Source organism: Lycorma delicatula, chromosome 1 (assembly GCF_047948215.1).
Source record: "Lycorma delicatula isolate Av1 chromosome 1, ASM4794821v1, whole genome shotgun sequence".
Taxonomy (NCBI): Eukaryota; Metazoa; Arthropoda; class Insecta; order Hemiptera; family Fulgoridae; genus Lycorma; species Lycorma delicatula.
In genome coordinates, this window is record NC_134455.1 from 114,624,493 (window position 1) to 114,645,699 (window position 21,207).

General features: G+C 30.6%; 1 protein-coding gene across 2 annotated transcripts in view; it reads left to right on the plus strand.

The window, feature by feature from the left end:
• Positions 1-20,898, plus strand: part of LOC142321444 (trehalose transporter 1-like protein) — a 47,734-nt gene extending 26,836 nt beyond the window's left edge. For both annotated transcript variants that reach the window (XM_075359531.1, XM_075359539.1), the window contains exons 5-8: positions 438-636; positions 7,443-7,636; positions 8,120-8,370; positions 20,548-20,898. In XM_075359531.1, the coding sequence (XP_075215646.1) occupies positions 438-636; positions 7,443-7,636; positions 8,120-8,370; positions 20,548-20,785 (882 nt within the window). In that variant the 3' untranslated portion in view covers positions 20,786-20,898. The remainder of the gene's footprint in view (positions 1-437; positions 637-7,442; positions 7,637-8,119; positions 8,371-20,547) is intronic.
• Positions 20,899-21,207: the final 309 nt, after the last annotated feature.

Genomic DNA, 21,207 nt, shown 5'->3' on the forward strand with positions numbered 1-21,207 from the left:
AATTTTTTGGCATCTTTTTGAAAAGTTACAGTGATTTTAAGCCTCCTTTTGTTGTGCTACCAGTCAATATTTATCAGCTTTATAACAGTATATTACATCCCTTAACCTACATATGGCCAACAGATTGCTCATCAAATATTTGCTTAATATTTGACACAGTCTTCTTTGCACTTTTCTTGAAATTCATTCAAAATCTGATTCACTGATTCAATGTGCAGTTTCATAAGTATGTATATACACATATGTTTAGAAGATACCAGTTGGTATGTGTCATATCTAAAAAAATTTAATAAATTTATATTTTCAAAGTGCAATTTATCAATTATTTGAATTGCATATCATAAATTATCTCACAGATTATATGTATTTTTAGTGATTCATTTTAAAACACAAAATTAATTCTTGTTTTACTTAATTAAAAATCTAATTACTTTTAGATCCCAGAGTCACCTATGTGGTTATTAAAACAAGATCGTTATACTGAAGCTGAACGAGCCTTATGCTGGTTAAGAGGTTGGGTGCATCCTTCAAAAGTAAGAAAAGAATTTTTAGCATTACAAGAATATATAATGTCATCTGATAAAAAATCTGAAGATATAGAAGCATCAAACCAGGAAAGAGACAATTATCTTAATGGTATGGTTAAGTATTCACAGTCCATTTAACTGTAATTCATAATCTGCTGTGACTGAAAAAAACCAGTTGTGATAGTAGTAGTAATCAGCTAATAAAAGGAAGTTATGATCAGTTACTACTTTCACTATACATATTTTTTTTAATTTAAACATTTTTTACAAGTTTCCATTCTCATTAAATGGAATGCATGAGTTTAAATCAAGTATGTAGTTTATGAATATTATTTATCTTTTTTTTTTTATAAACTCACATTTTAAATGCCATTCATTTTTAATATTAATTTTTTATTAAATCTTATCTATTATTTGTTGCATGTGTTATTTAGGTGTACATTTAAAATTAAATGACTGAAAGCAATTTTTGTTTTGTGCATTTAAAAGACATCCTCAGATGTTAAACTCTGCCTGATTCCTAAATAAGGTAGTTCATTCATTAATAAAGAAGTTTACATCCTAAAAAATAGTGTAGATATATTACAAGTAGCAAGTTAATAAGTAGATCAAATTCTAAATACCTGTACATATTTATTTAATGTTTCTGTTTATCATGTAATGCTGTTCATTTCAGTAACAGTATAAAATTGTAATAATATATATAAGGTTGTAGATGAAAAATAACTGAAATTAGGAGTAAATAAACTATTAAAACCACTTCCAATACTTGTTTTGGTTACTTTCTGTTAATTTACTAATTATAAATAATTAAAAATATTTTTACTTTTTTTCCATTAATATACTAGTTGTTAAATAGCAGATGAAACAATAGAATTTTACATTTTTTTTAATTTATGATTTTTTATTTATACACATAAAAAATAACTTTTAGTACAAGTTAAAAATTTATTTAGCCATACCATGCCCTAAAAACATTCGAAGTTCTGAATATTCTGAGGAATATCGCCAAATATTAGCATAAAAAAGTCTGGAAATGTTGTTTAATTGGATTCATTAACCACATGCTCTTGAATCCTGTCTGGATTGATTTCAAGGTTTTCTGTTAGAGGAGCCAAAAATTGTTCAATCATTCAGATATATTGTTCTGATGTACAGTGACAGCATTCCCATCACTGACCTAAAAGAAGTACGAATTGATTATTCTTGAAGATGATATTGTTCATAATGTATAGTGACTTTAGAATTATGCAGTGGCTCTTAATGTATATCATAATAAATGTTTCTTACCAAGTTTTATTTATTTACATAATACAAAGTTATTACTAATGACTTTATTATGTAAATAAACAAAAAAATTAAATATATAATAATTATAATATAATAAGTATGATATATACTTTTATATATATATATATATATATATATATAATATTACAAGTAAATTATTTATTTATTTTTTAGAAAATCTTATTTCTTTACATTAGTAAAGATTCATGTGATTCATTACTCATTAGCATATTGTGAATAATGTCTTCAATTACATTAATAAGATTAAAAATTTGGGGGAATATAATTAATTCTATCACCATCATATACTTTTGAATTTTATGTAGATGAATGACAAAAGGCAAACTGTTTGAGTCCTTGCAGTATGACATTTCTCTCACCATCTATGTCTTAGGTGTAGTATATTCCTGAGGGATACATATTTCACATGGATTTTTGCTAAAGGTAAATCCAGTTTCTTCAAAATTTTATACCAGATTTAAATGGCATGGCCTTACAGCATCTCATCATTCTGATGTATGTTGAAACAACCTTTGAACAATGTAAAACTATTTTAATTTTGTACTAGAATGCTTTAACTGCAGATACTTGTGATTACACAATGAAGTTGTGCACATCAATAGCTCACCTTTTTTTTTACTTTATCCTCATACATGTGTTCCTAATTATTAGGTATTTTTCTTAAGAAAACTATCTATTGTAATGGGTACCATGATTTGACTTCCGGAAAATTTTGACATATCTTCGCGTTTCACATCCCGAGACCCCAAAACCACCGTCAGCTCAAAAGTTTATATATATACGAGGTGTTACAATGGAGTAATGAGACTGATTTTTCTTTGCAAGATGTGGCAACCCTGCAGCTTGCGTAGGCAAACCATCTTTGACCTTGGCCTATAAGCTACTTCTAGTCCAAGCGGCACATTGATGAAACTGCTCAGTCGTGAGTTGTGCTGTAATAAGTGAACAAGTGTTTGTGTCTCTCGTCACAGAAATGAAACCGCAAAATATTGCGCAACGGTGTGTCATTTCTTTTTGCGTTAAATTGGGTGAAAACGCGATGACAACTTATGGTAAGCTTCAGAAGGCTTTTGGAGAGGAGGTTATGTCAAGAGCTCAAGTTTTTTGGTGGCATAAAATTTTTAGTGAAGGCAGAACGAATGTTGAAGATGAAGACCGCAGTGGACGACCATCAACCTCACGGACAGATGTCAACTTGACCAAGATGCGTGAAATCGTACGATCTGATCGAAGATTATCCGTGAAAATGATTGCAGAAGAACTCAACATCAATCGAGAAACTGTTCGTCTAATATTAACAGAAGATCTTGGTATGAGAAAGATTTGTGCAAAAATGATCCCCAAAAATCTCACACAACAACAGCGAGAAACACGGAAAAATGTGGCAGCCGATCTGTTCGAGCAAACGGAAATCAATCCAGATTTGTTGAGCCGTGTTATCACTGGTGATGAAGGTTGGTTTTTTCAATACGATCCAGAGACAAAACGCCAAAGTTCGTAATGGTGCTCAAAGGGATCACCCAGACCAAAAAAAGCTCCCATATCAAAATCAAAAGTGAAATGCATGCTTGTGTGCTTCTTCGATTCCAAGGGAATTGTTCATAAAGAGTGGGTGCCTCCTGGATAAACAGTTAACCAACATTTGTACAAAGAAATTTTAGAAAGACTTCGTAAACGAGTTCTTCGTGTCCGTGCCAACATTGCTGATAATTGGATTCTGTATCACGATAATGCGCCATCCCATACTGCTCTGTCAGTACAGAAATTTTTAACCTCAAAACAAATTTCAGTACTACCACAGCCACCTTATTCACCAGATATCGCTCCATGCGACTTTTTTCTATTTCCAAGAGTCAAAATGGCGGCCAAGGAACACCATTTTCAAACAACACAAGATGTCCAAAAAGCTTTGACGAGGGACACAAACACATGTTCACTTATTACAGCACAACTCACGACTGAGCAGTTGCATCAATGTGCCGCTTGGATTAGAAGTAGCTTATAGACCAAGGTCAAAGATGATGTGCCTACGCAAGCTGCAGGGTTGCCACATCTTGCAAAGAAAAATCAGTCTCATTACTTTATTGTCGCACCTCGTATATATATATATATATTTCACTTTCTTGTGGACACAATAAATGCCATAATTTTATGCGTCACTTTCCAATTGTTCCCCAAAGATAACTTGATCCAAAATCTCCGTCGAGTTCATTAACAGTCAAAATCAGACCATGGGGGTGGAAATGGGGTAGCTTTTTTGAAAAAACAAAATATCACTGTAACTTTCTTATTAAGAAAAAAATATCGAATTTGTTTAAAGTTCCTACTATTCTTTGGATAAGGGCCTAAAACTAATCTAAGTAAAGTTTTTTGATATCACCAATCATTGGCCCAGGGGATGGAAAAAATGGGTTTTCAAAGACAAAAAAAATCATACTTCCCTTAATAGGCATAGTATCGAATCAGCTTAAAGTGGTCGTTAGTTCTCTAAACATTACCTAAAACTTTTCTCTGAAACAATTTTTGATATGACCAACCCTTAAAGCAAGAGATGACCATAATGTTGCTGGAAGATGGGGCTTGTGTATGCAAAACTTGTGAAAATTTTTCACATGCAACCATTGTCGTATTGAGTAAATTTGAAGTTTTCTTAACTTTAAGGTGGAAATCTTTTTTATCTCCTAGTTAGCACAGTTGAAATCTAATTCTGCCTTCCAGCGTGCTGAAAGGGATTTTTTTATTTAGATATTGTTAATTTATTTATTGTCTTTACTAATCCTTACATTTTTGACTCTATTCTAATTAAGTTTTCCTATATAATTACGCTATGCAAGTACTGAAGCAGTTCCTTTCATTACTTATTATACAGCTAGCCACACTTTACAAAATCTCCACAATGGTTTAGCAATAACCACAGTTTGAGTGATCATCCAGATGGGTGAGTGATCCCTATGATTTTGCTGGCACATGATAGATTCTAGGTTTTAATTCTGGTCTGGCTTGGTATTTCATGCGACAAAAATATACTACACATTTCCACACTACAACGAACAATTACAATTAGCATCAGTCTGTTATTACTAATGAATAAATAGATAATTTAAAACTGTTAGGTTAAAATATTAACACTTGTAATGTCATACATATGTATTCACCCATCATCATACTCCAAGTATCTATTGATCTGCACCTTCTCAGCCTGCCATCACCTCTCCTCATTGGCCTTCTCTCGTATCATTGTTGCGATTGTAGTCAAGACACATTTCCATTTGTTGCTATTGCTGAGCATCACCTTGATTATATTGTTGGCACCCTCCACACCCTGATCCTGGAGCACTACTCTTAAGTCGCACCATCTAGGGCAAAAGAACACCACATGCTCTGCTCTATCTAGCCAGCCGCATTCATGACAGCAACTTGTATTGACTCTGCCCATCCTGTACATATAGTCCTGGAAACATCCATGTCCAGACAGGAACTGAGTGAATTTGTAGCTTGGATTATTATTGCTAATATACAAAATTATGTGTATATTTCAATATTAATGTATATAATTATAAAATCAATGGTAAAATAAATAAATTTCTTTAATGAAAATGAGACAAGAATACAGCCTCACTTGGATTAAAAATAAATTGTGTGAAATAGAATGTAAACTATCAGTAAAAATAAATAAATAAATAAAACAAAGTTTTTACAGGTTGTAGAAAACCTTTGAAAAATGATAGGTAGTAATATATGCAGTAGAAGTACTAGATTAGATTTTTTAGTAAGAAAATCAAGTAATTATATTTTTGGGATAAAATATAAAATAGTAAGTTTTAGGTAGCAGTAGCAGTAGATAAATTAGAAAATAAATAATAAAAATAGATTATTTTCATAGATTTATGAAACTAATTTTGAGTTATTTTATAAAATCTGGTGTGTGTATATATATATATATATTTATACCTTTTTCTTTTTTTTCTTCTTCGAATAGTTCTCCTTGGAACATGTTAGATCATTTATTTATTTGCGATTGTCGATTGCTTCTTTTTTTTATTTTCCTATCTGTCCAGTACTTCCTCATTATTTCTGATATCTCTTTCCTACACTCTTCAGAACATTCAGCTCTGTTCTTGCATTTTGGCGGTTCTTATAATATTTCATCTTTTAATATTCAGTTTAAAATTTATCTTTCTCTTATAATTTCTTCAGTTATCTTAATTTCTTTTAGGTTTTTTTGGACTTGTGTAAACCATTTGACTTTAGTTTTTTTTACTTTGGAAGGAAACAGAAATCTGTTTAATCAATCTATTGTTATTCATTCTAAATAAATGAGAGTAACGTGCAATTCGTCTTTTTCTTATCATGTTCGACAGATTTCTCAATTTTAATATAGTTTGTTATTTCGAATTAATTTTACATTATTATTCTGAAATTTAGGATGTAAAATTTTTCTTTTAATTTCCCTTTCTTTTTTTCTAAGTTTTCTAGTAGACCTTTATTGCACAGTCTTAGGATTTCTACCACATAGAGTGATTCCAGCTTTATCACAGTTCTATAGTGTCAAAATTTTGAATTCTATAATAAAGACTGCTTGTTATATGTATTTTTTGTTAGCTGGAAGGCTCATTCCATTTTATTAGCTCTAACTGTTAACATTGTTTTATCTAAAGAATTCTAACTAATCCATTTTCTGAGATATTTGAAATTATCTCATATAACCATAAAAATAGTTATTTTATTTAATAAATAAATAATTATTTTAAAAAATTAAGTACTTCTATTTTACTGAGTGGAATTTAAAAATTGAAACTGTTTGAAAAAATTCATCATTTAAAATAGAAAGAAGTAACAACAGTTGTACACTGAGATCACTGCATAGTAGTCACCCTACATTATTAGTGTTATTTTAAAAAAAAAAATAAAAATAAATGTTTTTGTTATTTTACAGCGATAACTTCACGGTTTATTTTTTATACATAGAAGTGCTGTTCTATAACAGCAGTTATCTAATTTTGTGTTTTTATAATAAAACCTAATTTTTAGGTTTTTAATGAAAATTATTAATCTGATTACTGGAACAGTGATGGAGCCCTGATGTGAAAAAAATATTAGATACTGCAAGTACTGTATACTGTTAGAGAAATTCAGCACTTATGCAACTAACTAGGAAGTGAATTAATGTTAAAAAATCACAAGACTCAGAATTATGAACAAAAATGATGTTAAATACTTTCTTTTATCTGTCCAAAGGATTTTAGAACTACAGAATATTCTGAATAGTTTTATATCCACCCTTGATGTGAAAATGAAATTACTTTACTATTTTTGTAGTGGTTCTTTATTTCTATGATAGAATCATAAGGTAAAAAAACATTTTCTTCCAACCATATCTATTGAATCCATTTACTTCTCCCTTCGCATTACAGTTAATTTTCTTTAACTGGAGAATTAAAAGAGTGAGAATCTTCAGTATCAGAGTGAAACATATCAGTTCATAAAGAATGAATTAATAAATTATGCTGTAACATTGTTTTTATTAGATAAAATTTTAAGTTTCATTGCTGAGATAAGGATGTAAAAAATTGTCATTCAGTGAAATAATCATATCTTTTACAGGAAGAAAAAATCATGAAAAATGTGGAATATTCAACAAATTAAAAGTTTTAGCTCAAGCAAATGTGTACAGACCATTAAGGATGATAATGATATACATGACAATATCTTACAGTGTATCATTATGGGGTGTTCGACAATACCTCATTTACATTTTTCAAGTAATTGGAATGCCATTGGATCCAAATTGGGTGATGGTAGGTTTTTATTTATTCTATCATTATAACCTTCAATACGTTTTAAAATTTTGATGACAAAATTAATGTCAAATGAAACCAAATGATAAATAAATTTCTTGAATTTTGTTGTTAACTACTGTGTACTGATATTCCAGTATATCCAAATTTTTTAACTGGGTGATTGATCTCACCTACAACAAAAATTGTTCAAAGTGATGACTTTCAAAATTCATACGTGGAAACTGTACTTTCCAGCAACCTTTTGGAGCTACTGATAAAATGATTACATCATTGAATAGGGAGAATTATAATTGTCTGTGAAAGATTCTATATAAAAGCAATATCAGTATAATTAGAAAATGGATATTTGTATTTTTAATATTTAAAAAAATGCAATGTAACATGTAAATATTGTAACAATGTAACAATGTAAATAAGTAAGTTAACGTATTTAATAAATGCAATATTAATACGTATTATAAAACTAAATACTCTTTTCAGGTGATTACAGTCAGTTGGCAAATAATAGGTTATTTCATTGGAATGATCTGCTTGAGATTATTTGGAAAGAGAGTAGTTAATTTTCTATCACTCTTCATATGCGTTGTATGTTGCTATGCAATAGGAATCAGCTTAATGATGGGAATCAGCTTAATGGTGCCATTTAGTTTTTTCAACATTTTATTTTTTGCTGCTGGATTTGGAATAATTCCATTACCTTGGACTTTAATTTCTGAAGTGTTTCCTCTAAAGTAAGTACCTTCTTATTAAAGAATATTTAACAAATATTATTTAATTTCTTTTAACAGTTTTATATATTAAAATAATCAGTCATAAAAGGTAATAAAATTCAGAAATTTGTTCCTGCCAAGTTGTTTTCAGTTTCATTATAATATATTCTCTATTTTGCTAAAATTCTGAAATGTCAAACCATTACTGTCTGTGAGTATGGAAAATTAGATAAAATTATAATAAATCTGATACCATGCATTGTTAAATAAGAATGAACCATTGATTTTCTGAAAAAATTATAATCATTAAATCAAAATACAAGAAAATATGCTTTCGGATGATCTTTCCGTATGTTTTTCTGTGAAATTATTGGTAAGACTAACTGTGAAGTGTCATATCTTTAATTACTCTGGAACCTGTTTAGTATACAGTTCAGTATTATTTGTCTACAGTGTTAAATCATTTAATTTTTTTTTCTCAAAATTTGTGAGTTTTTAATTTTCATACTGTTCAATGTTCTATGTGGCTTGAGTGTTTGGAGAGGTTGCTACTAACCTGTGTTATATATGTTATTATACTCGCATTACAGTCCTACTGCATTTGTCTAGTGATAAGAGTGTATGTATTAAACAAAAAGTGTTAAACCAAAAGTGTATAAGTAAGGATATGAGATATTTACTTTTGTTTCAACATAATGGAAATTGTTTATTACTTTTGTTTGTTCAATTGTGTTGATTTTTGCATGATGAGCGCAACTTTTACTGTGCATCATATATTGTTTTTGTTTTAACTTTCTCACTAAAAAAAAATCTATATATTCAAATGTTTTTGCAGCACTTCCAAAATACTTAATAACTAATTAATGGTAGTGTAAAAAGGTAAAATTAATGACGTATTTTTCAAAAGTTAAAAAGTTTTGATATTGAAGTCTTTAAAGTTCTATATTTTTTTACAAAGACTCTTCCTGATATAAAGATGAGTAAAGCATTGTGCAGTATGCTCAGAATTTTGCTTCGTATTCAGCTCATGCCAAGGTTAAAGAAATAAAAGAGATTTCCATTTTTTCATTGTAGATTCATTGTACTACATAGGTGATTTTAAATCCAACTAATAATAGTAGTTTTAAAATTATAATAGTGTTGGCTGAATTGTACTGATGAGTATCTATCACATTGTAATGCTTTACTAAAATCAATACATTAGATACATTTAAAATTATAAAAAAATGTCCATCATACAGTGCAATTTTGCCAAGATGATTTTGCTATTATGAAAAAGTGTGCGGGATATGCCATCCAATAGTTAATTATATATTTTGGTTTCACATAGTTTATTTTTGAAGAGCATTTTATCACTGTTTTATCACTGAGCAGTTTATCACTGTATTTTTGAAGAGCATTTTTTGATTATCATCATGATTTTAATAATTTGGTATACAATTGGAGAACATTTTATATTTTCTCTCCTGAAAATTAAAGTAGAGCAAGAACAAATTACTGTTTCCTGCTGTAAATTTTACATTACTTTTATTTCTTAAGTTAGTGATATTGCATTATTAAATTATTTACCAGGTATTTAAAATTAAAGTAGTCTAGTTTTAAACCATCTAATAATAGAAAAGCTACATGAATATTTTATTTATGTAAATTATAGACATTATATTTATTACTGCTATCAATAACTAAGATTTTTATATTACATATTTTTACAAATACTATCTATTGGCCAAACCTATAAAAATATATGTTTGTAATATAAAGTGAATGCAATTTCCTTGGGTAAATGCCTGTGATTTAGTTTTATTTGAATCTTATAATTTAAATTTTGCACTCAGCAGTTCTCTAAGTTTAAGTGGTAAATAATTCAATACTAGTAGTTTCTCCTTAAACTAGTTAGATGATGATTGAGAAAGTCTATTAACAGCCTACCAATTTGCAGACTAAGACAGATGTTCCTTTTTGGTAGGGAGATTCTTTTGATTTTGTAGGAGATTTGTAGGCATTCTTTTTGTGGTGACTGAACCCTCTTAATGGAAATACTTTTTTTGCATTTACTCCTTCAGAATGTATTTTATAAAAAACAAAATTAATTAGACAACAAGAGACAAATATTAAAAATTAAAAAACACAACTGCCAAAAAAAACATTACTGAAAAATATTACTCTTTAATATAGGAGAATTAAAGGACGCGTGGATTTTATATATAGTATTTGTACATACTGTAGTATTATTTTTTTTTCAATTATTTTAAATTTATTTAAAATAATAATAATAATATTTATATATATAGCTTATGACACTCCCAGGTAACATAAGGATTCGAGGTTATAAATCTAAATTGGTTCAACCATTGAGTTCCTACAGTGAAACAAACATACATATATATTAAATATATATATATTTCATGATTTTTTTTTTTGTCTTCAGTCATTTGACTGGTTTGATGCAGCTCTCCAAGATTCCCTATCTAGTGCTAGTCGTTTCATTTCAGTATTCCCTCTACATCCTACATCCCTAACAATTTGTTTTACATATTCCAAATGTGGCCTGCCTACACAATTTCTTCTACCTGTCCTTCCAATATTAAACTTAACTTAAGCGACTATTCCAGGATGCCTTAGTATGTGGCCTATAAGTCTGTCTCTTCTTTTAACTATACTTTTCCAAATGCTTCTTTCTTCATCTATTTGTCGCAATACCTCTACATTTGTCACTTTATCCACCCATCTGATTTTTAACATTCTCCTATAGCACCACATTTCAAAAGCTTCTAATCTTTTCTTCTCAGATACTCCGATTGTCCAAGTTCCACTTACATATAAAGCAACACTCCAAACATATACTTTCAAAAATCTTTTCCTGATATTTAAATTAATTTTTGATGTAAGCAAATTATATTTCTTACTGAAGGCTCGTTTCGCTTGTGCTATTCGGCATTTTATATCGCTTCTGTTTCGTCCATCTTTAGTAATTCTACTTCCCAAATAACAAAATTCTTCTACCTCCATAATCTTTTCTCCTCCTATTTTCACATTCAGTGGTCCATCTTTGTTATTTCTACTACATTTCATTACTTTTGTTTTGTTTTTGTTTATTTTCATGCGATAGTTCTTGCGTAGGACTTCATCTATGCCGTTCATTGTTTCTTCTAAATTCTTTTTACTCTCGGCTAGTATTACTATATCATCAGCAAATCATAGCATCATTATCTTTTCACCTTGTACTGTTACTCCGAATCTAAATTGTTCTTTAACATCATTAACTGCTAGTTCCATGTAAAGATTAAAAAGTAACGGAGATAGGGTACATCCTTATCGGACTCCCTTTCTTATTACGGCTTCTTTCTTATGTTCTTCAATTATTACTGTTGCTGTTTGGTTCCTGTACATGTTAGCAATTGTTCTTCTATCTCTGTATTTGAACCCTAATATTTTTAAAATGCTGAACATTTTATTCCAGTGTACGTTATCAAATGCCTTTTCTAGGTCTGTAAACGCCAAGTATGTTGGTTTGTTTTTCTTTAATCTTCCTTCTACTATTAATCTGAGGCCTAAAATTGCTTCCCTTGTCTCGATACTTTTCCGGAAACCAAATTGGTCTTCTCCTAACACTTCTTCCACTCTCCTCTCAATTCTTCTGTATAGAATTCTAGTTAAGATTTTTGATGCATGACTAGTTAAACTAATTGTTCTGTATTCTTCACATTTATCTGCCCCTGCTTTCTTTGGTATCATGACTATAACACTTTTTTTGAAGTCTGACGGAAATTCCCCTTTTTCATAAATACTACACACCAGTTTGTATAATCTATCAATCGCTTCCTCACCTGCACTGCGCAGTAATTCTACAGGTATTCCAGGAGCCTTTCTGCCATTTAAATCTTTTAATGCTCTCTTAAATTCAGATCTCAGTATTGTTTCTCCCATTTCATCCTCCTCCTTCCTCTTCTTCCTCTATAACACCATTTTCTAATTCATTTCCTCCGTATAACTCTTCAATATATTCCACCCATCTATCGACTTTACCTTTCGTATTATATATTGGTGTACCATCTTTTTTTAACACATTATTAGATTTTAATTTATGTACCCTAAAATTTTCCTTAACTTTCCTGTATGCTCCGTCTATTTTACCAATGTTCATTTCTCTTTCCACTTCTGATCACTTTTCTTTAATTCACTCTTCTTTCGCCAGTTTGCACTTCCTGTTTATAGCATTTCTTAATAGCCGATAGTTCCTTTTACTTTCTTCATCATTAGCATTCTTATAATTTCTACGTTCATCCATCAGCTGCAATATATCGTCTGAATCACAAGGTTTTCTGCCAGTTCTCTTTATTCCGCCTAAGTTTGCTTCTGCTGATATAAGAATTTCCTTTTTAACATTCTCCCATTCTTCTTCTACATTTTCTACCTTATCTTTTTTACTCATACCTCTTGCGATGTCCTCCTCAAAAATCTTCTTTACCTCCTCTTCCTCAAGCTTCTCTAAATTCCACCGATTTATCTGACACCTTTTCTTCTGGCTTTTAAACCCCAATCTACATTTCATTATCACCAAATTATGGTCCCTATCAATGTCTGCTCCAGGGTAAGTTTTGCATTCAACGAGTTGATTTCTAAATCTTTGCTTAACCATGATATAATCTATCTGATACCTTGCAGTATTGCCTGGCTTTTTCCAAGTGTATATTCTTCTATTATGATTTTTAAATTGGGTGTTTGCAATTACTAAATTATACTTCGTGCAAAACTCTATAAGTCGGTCCCCTCTTTCATTCCTTTTGCCCAGCTTGTATTCACCCACTATATTTCCTTCCTTGCCTATCCAATGCTTGCATTCCAATCTCCAACTATTATTAAATTTTCATCTCCTTTTACATGTTTAATTGCTTCATCAATCCCTTCGTAAACACACTCTACCTCATCATCATCATGGGCGCTTGTAGGCATATAGACGTTAACAATCGTTGTCGGTTTAAGTTTTGATTTTATCCTTATTACAATGATTCTACCGCTATGCATTTTGAAATACTCTATTCTCTTCCCTATCTTCTTGTTCATTATGAAACCTACTCCTGCCTGCCCATTATTTGAAGCTGAGTTAATTATTCTAAAATCACCTGACCAAAAGTCGCCTTCCTCTTCCCACTGAACCTCACTAATTCCTACTACATCCACATTTATCCTATCCATTTCCCTTTTCTATTTTCTAGCCTACCAACCTTTTTTAAACTTCTAACATTCCACGCTCCGACTCGTAGAATGTTATTTTTTAATTTTCTGGTGACCCCTTCCTTAGTAGTCCCCACCCAGAGATCCGAACGGGGGACTAGTTTACCTCCGGAATATTTTACCAAGGAAGGCGCCTCCATCATTGCTATATGAAATTGCAGAGAGCCACATTTTCTTGGAAAAAAAGCAGCTGTAGTTTTCCATTGCTTTCAGCTGCGCAGTACTCAGAGGACTGAGTGATGTTGATATGGCCGTTTAAATCATTCTGACTCCCGCCCCTAACAACTACTGAAAGAGCTGCTGCCCTCTTTCAGGAATCATTCCTTAGTCTGGCTCTCAACAGATACCTCTCCGATATGGTTGCACCTTCGGTCCAGCTACTCTGTATCCCTGAGCACACAAGCCCCCTCACCAACGGCAAGGTCTCATGATTCATAGACGAGGAATTTCATGATTATGAGTTTTAATTTGTAAAAATTTCTATTAATAACTACCGTGTGACATGATCAAAGAACATCATTTAAATCGGTATAAATATAATAATTATTATTATAATTTGCTGAATTTCATCTTTTTTGTTTTCACTAACTCTATGGATATATGTATGGTGTCCTATTTTTATGGACTCTTCTTCTTCACTAAAGGTACTGTAATGGGATTTCATATCCTGACATGCTGGAGCAGTTTCCGTTCACACAAATTGAGCATAGGCATCCTAATATCCTCTTCCAGCAAGATGGGGTTCCCTTGCACTGACTCCTTGAGGTAAGGTAAAAGCTGGATGAGATGTTTCCTGGTAGGTGGATTGGAAGGGGTGGTTCAAATCCCAGGCCACCCAGATTGCCAGACATAATCCCTCTGGACTTCTTCTTCTGGGGTTATGTCAAAGACAGGGTGTGTACAATAAAAGTAGCAAACATCCAGGAGCTATGTGAGAGGTTCAGAATGCCATTTCTACTATCATACCAGAAATGCTTCAATGAAATTGTCAAGAAATCGCCACAATAGGCGATTTCTTGCCATTATATTCTTATGTGACGATCTCTATTCTTCATGTGACTGGTGAGACACATGTGGAAGTGATGTGATTTTTTGTTATAACTTGATAAGATAGGCTTTAATTTAATTTTTGTTTCGTGTCAGTATGTGTAATATTTTAGGAGTTATAGTTAAATAAAAATAGGACATTTCAAATGGGATATTCTGTAGTTTTCTCTAAGAATATGCTATCACACTAATTTCTAATAACAGATGTAGCTTTGTAAACAATACATTTGTATGCTATGCAGCATTAAATAAGGTCCATTCTGAGTACATCAGTTAATTTTTGTTCTGGTTTGGGTCTATCATGATTTTGTATTATACTAGCAAATACCCCATTTGAATTTTAAAAATCAGACAATTGTTTACAGAGATATCATAAGAACAGCCCCATTGCACCACCCAAAACAGTACCCCAGAAGTATCCTCTTTGTTACCACTTGATGGTAATGACTGATCTAGTCTCGCATGAGGTGCTCAATCATTATTCTATTTAGCGTAAATTTAATTCTATTATTTTTGAATAATATTATTCATTCGATTGATTCAAATTATTCAGTTTAAACCCACTTACACAGTGATAGAGGCTCACAGTTCATTAATTCAATTCATTCAAGTTTTTGCTTCAACTGGCAAATCTCCACTACCAATTTATATATTTATATTTATATAGCCTATGACACTACCAAAACGTAAGGATTTAATGCAGAGTCATATATCTAAATTGGTTCAGCCATTGAGCTACTACATTGAAAAAACACACATACATACATACATACATCCTGAATATATTACACTCCGTTTTGGGCAGTTGTATAAAAATTAAAGCCTGTAAAATTTTAATAACTTTTTTTTAGAAGTATATTTTAAATGTTAGAAAGGGACTTTGATGCTCATTCAATGAAACAATTACTTAACATTTGTGATTCTGAAAGCATTTTAGCAAAAATATTCAAGGGGCTAGCATTTCAGTAAGGAATAATAAAACATCCTTGTATTTAATATTTAAATGAGTACTTCCCCACCATCACTGCAAAACTATTCATATTAGGCATATCATTCATTTATATTTATTAAACAAATATGAAGGCCTAGTTTCTCCTTCATTTCTCTGACCTAATGAAATAAGAACAAATTGTGGAAGAATGGACAGACAGAGTAGATTTTTTGGCTGGGTTAGACTTACTAGGTGTTGTTGTAGCACACACATTAAACAGGTTAAGAAACACCTTAAGCATTTACATTAGTAATATATTCAAAATTTGTTGTTTGTTCATGTAATATGTTGTTTTTATTAATTTTGAGTGTTTGTAAATTTAATGTTGTTCACATGTATAGAGATTCTTTGATTTTACATACTTTGTTTAAAATTTGTATGTTTTGATTAATGCTTTTGTATGCATGCTCATTCGGTTTGTATGAGGCGATTAGCAAATTTGATTCTGTTGTATAAATAGTGTCTATAAATTCCTTGCTTCTATGGGTGATTATACAATCAGTGTACCACAGTACACTGATTCATTCATTCACTCACTGATTCATTCATTCATTCACAGTATTCATTCATTTTGTTACTGCCTTGTTTGAAGTAAAGGAAGTATTGTGATCACAAAAAAAATTCAGTTTCCTGATTTCAACGGAAATATCCATTTTGACCATTCCTGAATCCATTTTGATTAGTTAAGGTGTGACATCTGTACACATGTATCTTGCATAAATGAAAAACGATTAGCTGTAGGATGTTGAAATTTTGGATTTAGGACTGTTGTAACATCTGGCTGCATAGTATGTTGACTGTTAGTTTTGATGGGTAGCCATAAAACAGTGATAAACATTTTATTGCTTAGTTCTTTAGTGCAACTGTCAGGTGATAAAAGCATTTACCTTTAAGGATTCAGTATGTGAAAAATAGCTGCATGTTTGTGCTTTAAGATGTGGTTAGTTGTGTTATGGATAAGTATAATAGAAATAGTAGGTTTTTCCATAGTAGATGTGCTTGTTATCAATTTTAGATATGGTGAGGTCAACTTTAACAGCTTCTTTTTTTTTTATAATTTCAGAAAATTGCTAAATAATCTAATTTTGTTCAATCTAAACAACTTTATCTAATTTTATCCCTAAATTATCCAGTTTTTCTTTATCTACATGTATTTGATTTTCTAACTGCTTTATTTGTTTTCTAAATTATCAGCCCTAAAAATTCTTTGATCTTCCTTAGTCCTTAGTTCATTTATATCTTTTATCAAATTTTTCTTCTAATCATACACCTGAATGTTAATCCTAAAATCTGTCACATTTCATCCTTTCCAGTCTAATTTCTTTTAGTGCTGCTTTTATTTTATTACTCAAACCTCATTCTTTTCATTTATCTTTTCTATTTTTTTGTATATTGGTTTTTTTTTAAATTACAAAAATAAATGGTTAAGAATTATAATCAACATTTACCTTATTCATATTAGCTATCTCTTATTACCACGTCTGATTTATTTATTTTGTCATATTTGGTAATCATTTTTCAGAAGTCATTCACTCCCTTAAAATTTTTAAAATAAAGTAAATAAACTGTGAAATTTCGTTTTAATTTATAAAAAGTCTATATTATATAATACAATAAAAGAAAATTTTCGATACTTATATAAATTGTTCCATAATACACTAACTTATGAATGAAAATAATGGTCATATACCACAAATTGACCTCCATAAGTCACATCCTAGAAAAATTTTGCATTATTTCCAAATAATCAGACAAATAGATAAAATGCCTAATTTTGTACAAAATTTCAAAATAGTAGTGGATAAGAATTTCGTCATAGAAGTATGTCAGCTCACTTGAATAATGTAAACAATATGTCAAAAAATTTCAGGATACTTATTTTTACTTCTGATATTCTAATAATGATACATGCATTGTATGTGTTCTTAAACAACTTATTCAGAAACAAACGACACTTTTCTTGCATTGTATATTATTTAAATGGCAAATTATTTCAGCAGAAACAATTAAATAATATTTAATTAAACAAAGACTCTTTAATTTAATAGCTTGTTTTATAAATAAAAAAAATCATTATATATATATATATATATATATATATATATTGATATATATCAATGTAGTAGATTTAAAAAATTAATAAAAAACCATTACTCATAACAGTTTGTAATTTGGCACATAAATGAAGTACACTGAGAATTAATAAAAGATTTGATAAAATTCAGTTTATTTAATTCAATTAGTCAAATCATTTACAAAAGCTGAGTATGTTATTTAATCATGAAACTGTACTCTTCCTTCAAAATAGCTGAATATTTGATCACTATTCATAGAAATGGTATTATACACTAAACTTAATTGTTTTATCAAAGTTCTCATACAATTTAAACTCCTCCTTTTTGAAAATACATTTAATTTTAGAAATATGAGGATCATGTACCAATTCTGGTGACTAATATGTTAAAATATATTATCTACATAATTAAAGTTGGCTAGTCAGTTTTTCAGATTATCAGGATTGACAACTAGTTTTATTCTAACAATAGTGGTTTTCATTTGTTATCTCATAAATGCATGATTTTCAAAAGATATGAAAAACTTTAAAAAAAATCATATCATGTAGAACATCTCAATTCCCCCCCCCCCCCCTTACAGAGAAGAAAACCCGCCTCGCAGCGTGTCTGGTTGCTAGACCACCCCCTCCGTTCCTGGCCGTGAGTGGCTTAATCGAAGGACATCTTCTTGTCCTTAAACTGATCACATTCCACAGTCATCAGTCTGACCTTGTGAGATCCCACCGATGCAGATGCCCTGAGGGACATCCACATCGGTAAATTCTGCTCCAGTCAAGTTTGCCTTCAAAGAAGACATCGGACACCTAACTCTACCATGTAGCCCTCAGGAACTAAGCTAAAAGCCTACATGCGGTAGATCAAAGACCCCGCACCTAACTATACCAATTCTATCACCACCTACATACATAAGTACCCACTTTACAAACGGTTGCAATATAATGTTTATGCCACAACAGCATAACAGATTCAGCCAAAATTTCATTGCCATGACGGCATATCGTTATAATTAATTAATGATTGAAGTGCTGCCAGTGAAAATAAATAAATGTCATAAAGGACCTCAGGTCTGGTTCGTTCAGGAGTTGAGTATAACTTCTAGTCTCCCACTTCAGCTCCAACTTTGAGGATTTCTTGGATTTGCAGCTAGGTTGATTGCAACCAACATTTAACTTATTTGCAAGATGCCATGCTAAGTCAGTAAAAATCACACCACGGAGAGTGAAAATCACTCTCACTGGCACAACCTCTATTGAAACTCGAAACTACTCTAACCAAGGCAGAGTGCCTAGAATGCCCAAGTGGAACCCTTGCCACCCAGAATACTAACCATAATACAGTTTCCAGTGCAGATTATAAGGAGAAGTAAGCTAGTCAAAAAATATATAGTAGAATCACAGTATTAGAAACCGCAGAGAGATTAAAAACTCTACCAGGACCCAAAGACTGAGACTACCGCAAAGAAAAGCATAGATGCATTCAAGTTCGATGCGAAGGCGACCCTGCAACCTGAGTTTAATTTGAACAATGCTACACAGCAGCCACAAAATGGAAATAGCATGCCTTGAACTGTTGGAAGATACACACTTTACCAAAAGCCAAAACACCAAATGCAATTAATAAGCCACTGAATCCTATGGATGTATCTGAGGCTGTGGAACATACATTGATTGTTAACCTTTATAAATGTGTACACATATTCTCATGATTCTGAACGATTCTGTTTCCTATGTCAGATTAAGAAACCAGTCAGGATTATGACAAGCATTTTAAGTTAATTAATTCATCTTCATAAGTAATTTGTCCAAGTTTTAAAATTTCACCATATATATCTACAAAACAGATGCCAAACTGTTCAGAAAATTTTATTATATTATATTATAATTCATTTGAAGTTTATATTAAACTGTATACCACTGATAATGGGGGTTATGGTAATGACACATAAAACATATTTAGATAAAATAGTTTTGGAGGACAATTGCCCTATTGAGTCTCTGGATCTGCAACTGATGAAAAAGTTACGGTATTACAGCTCATTCAACTAAATTGAAAGTTTTTTAATTTTAAAAATAGCATTGATAAGGGATTGATTTCTCTATTTTGTTATATTTAATGTGACACGTAATAAAAACCTACAACATATGATTGCCTATCCAAGGTGAAACTGTACCAGTTTCTGGTTATATCAATAGATATTTATCATCTCTTCTTCTGTATTCTGTATCTACCTTATATCTAATTAATTTCCAAATTACAATTGTTAGATTTCCTAAAGTTAATGAAATCAAGAAGTTGCAAAAAAATATGGTTTAAAATTTCTCATAGCGAACTACCAAAAAGAGTGGTAGATTACTATGGTTTGCATTGAAAGTAGAAATAGAACAAACTTGTAATAATATTTCAAAAAGATTTTGAAAATACTTGTCAAATAAACTTCTATTCTAAATATGTTTGTTTATAAACTACCATTACGAAAGATTAGTCATTAAAAATTTTTTTAGTATACATTGTGTATGTCAGGAAACGAGAATTAACATGTGTGATTATTAAACACACCCTTTCTTTCATAGAATATTGAATTCTTGAAAATATAAAACGTAAACACTTTCACAGAATAAAGTAAAAAGTGAATTTTGCACTGATCAGTTCAAATATTTCAAGAATACAGTTTCAATTAACTAATTAGTCAACACAACTTTGAATAGGAAGCAGTGAATCATTTGAACCATTGTAAGAGATGTTTTATGTGGAACATAATTATAGTAGTAAGAAATTCAGTAGCTACTTACCTAAGAATATTGCTTTCATAAACTTCATGCTACATTTTAAGTTGTTTATTTATGTTTTCAGGGGCCGAGGTATTTCAATTGGAGTAACAGGAGCCTTAAGTTATGTACTGATGTTTATAGTTATTAAAACATATCCGATACTTTCATCTTGGTTTCAGCTACATGGTTCTCTTTATATATATGGAACAATTGGTCTCTTTGGATTAGTATATACTTATTTTTATCTACCAGAAACTGAAGGCAAAACATTGTTAGAAATTGAAGAATTTTTTAAAGATAAAAAACCACAGAAGAAATAATAGTTGTAAAAGGGATTGTTGAACATGAGAAAAACTTTGCTGTCAGTGAATATGTATATGTATATACTTATTCAATGTAGCAAATTTAAAAAATAAATAAATAAAAAACATTACTCGTAACCATTTTTAATTTGCCACATAAATGAAAGAGTACAAAAACCACTTTAAATCTTTTCAACTTCTTCAGGTATAGCATTTAAGTCTTAACATACCTCTCTGTAAATTAATTTTTCAAACAAGACATTTATATTAAAATTATATACCTTTAGAATACTGTACTTCATTTTCTGAAGAATCTTTTGCAGTTAACTTGTGGCACTTTCTCTAGAAGAATCTGTGCTAGTAAATTTAGAATTTATGCCCTTGCTGTTGGTGCTTTTACCAACAATTATGTTTTGAAAGAATTTTTTAATAATTGTTTT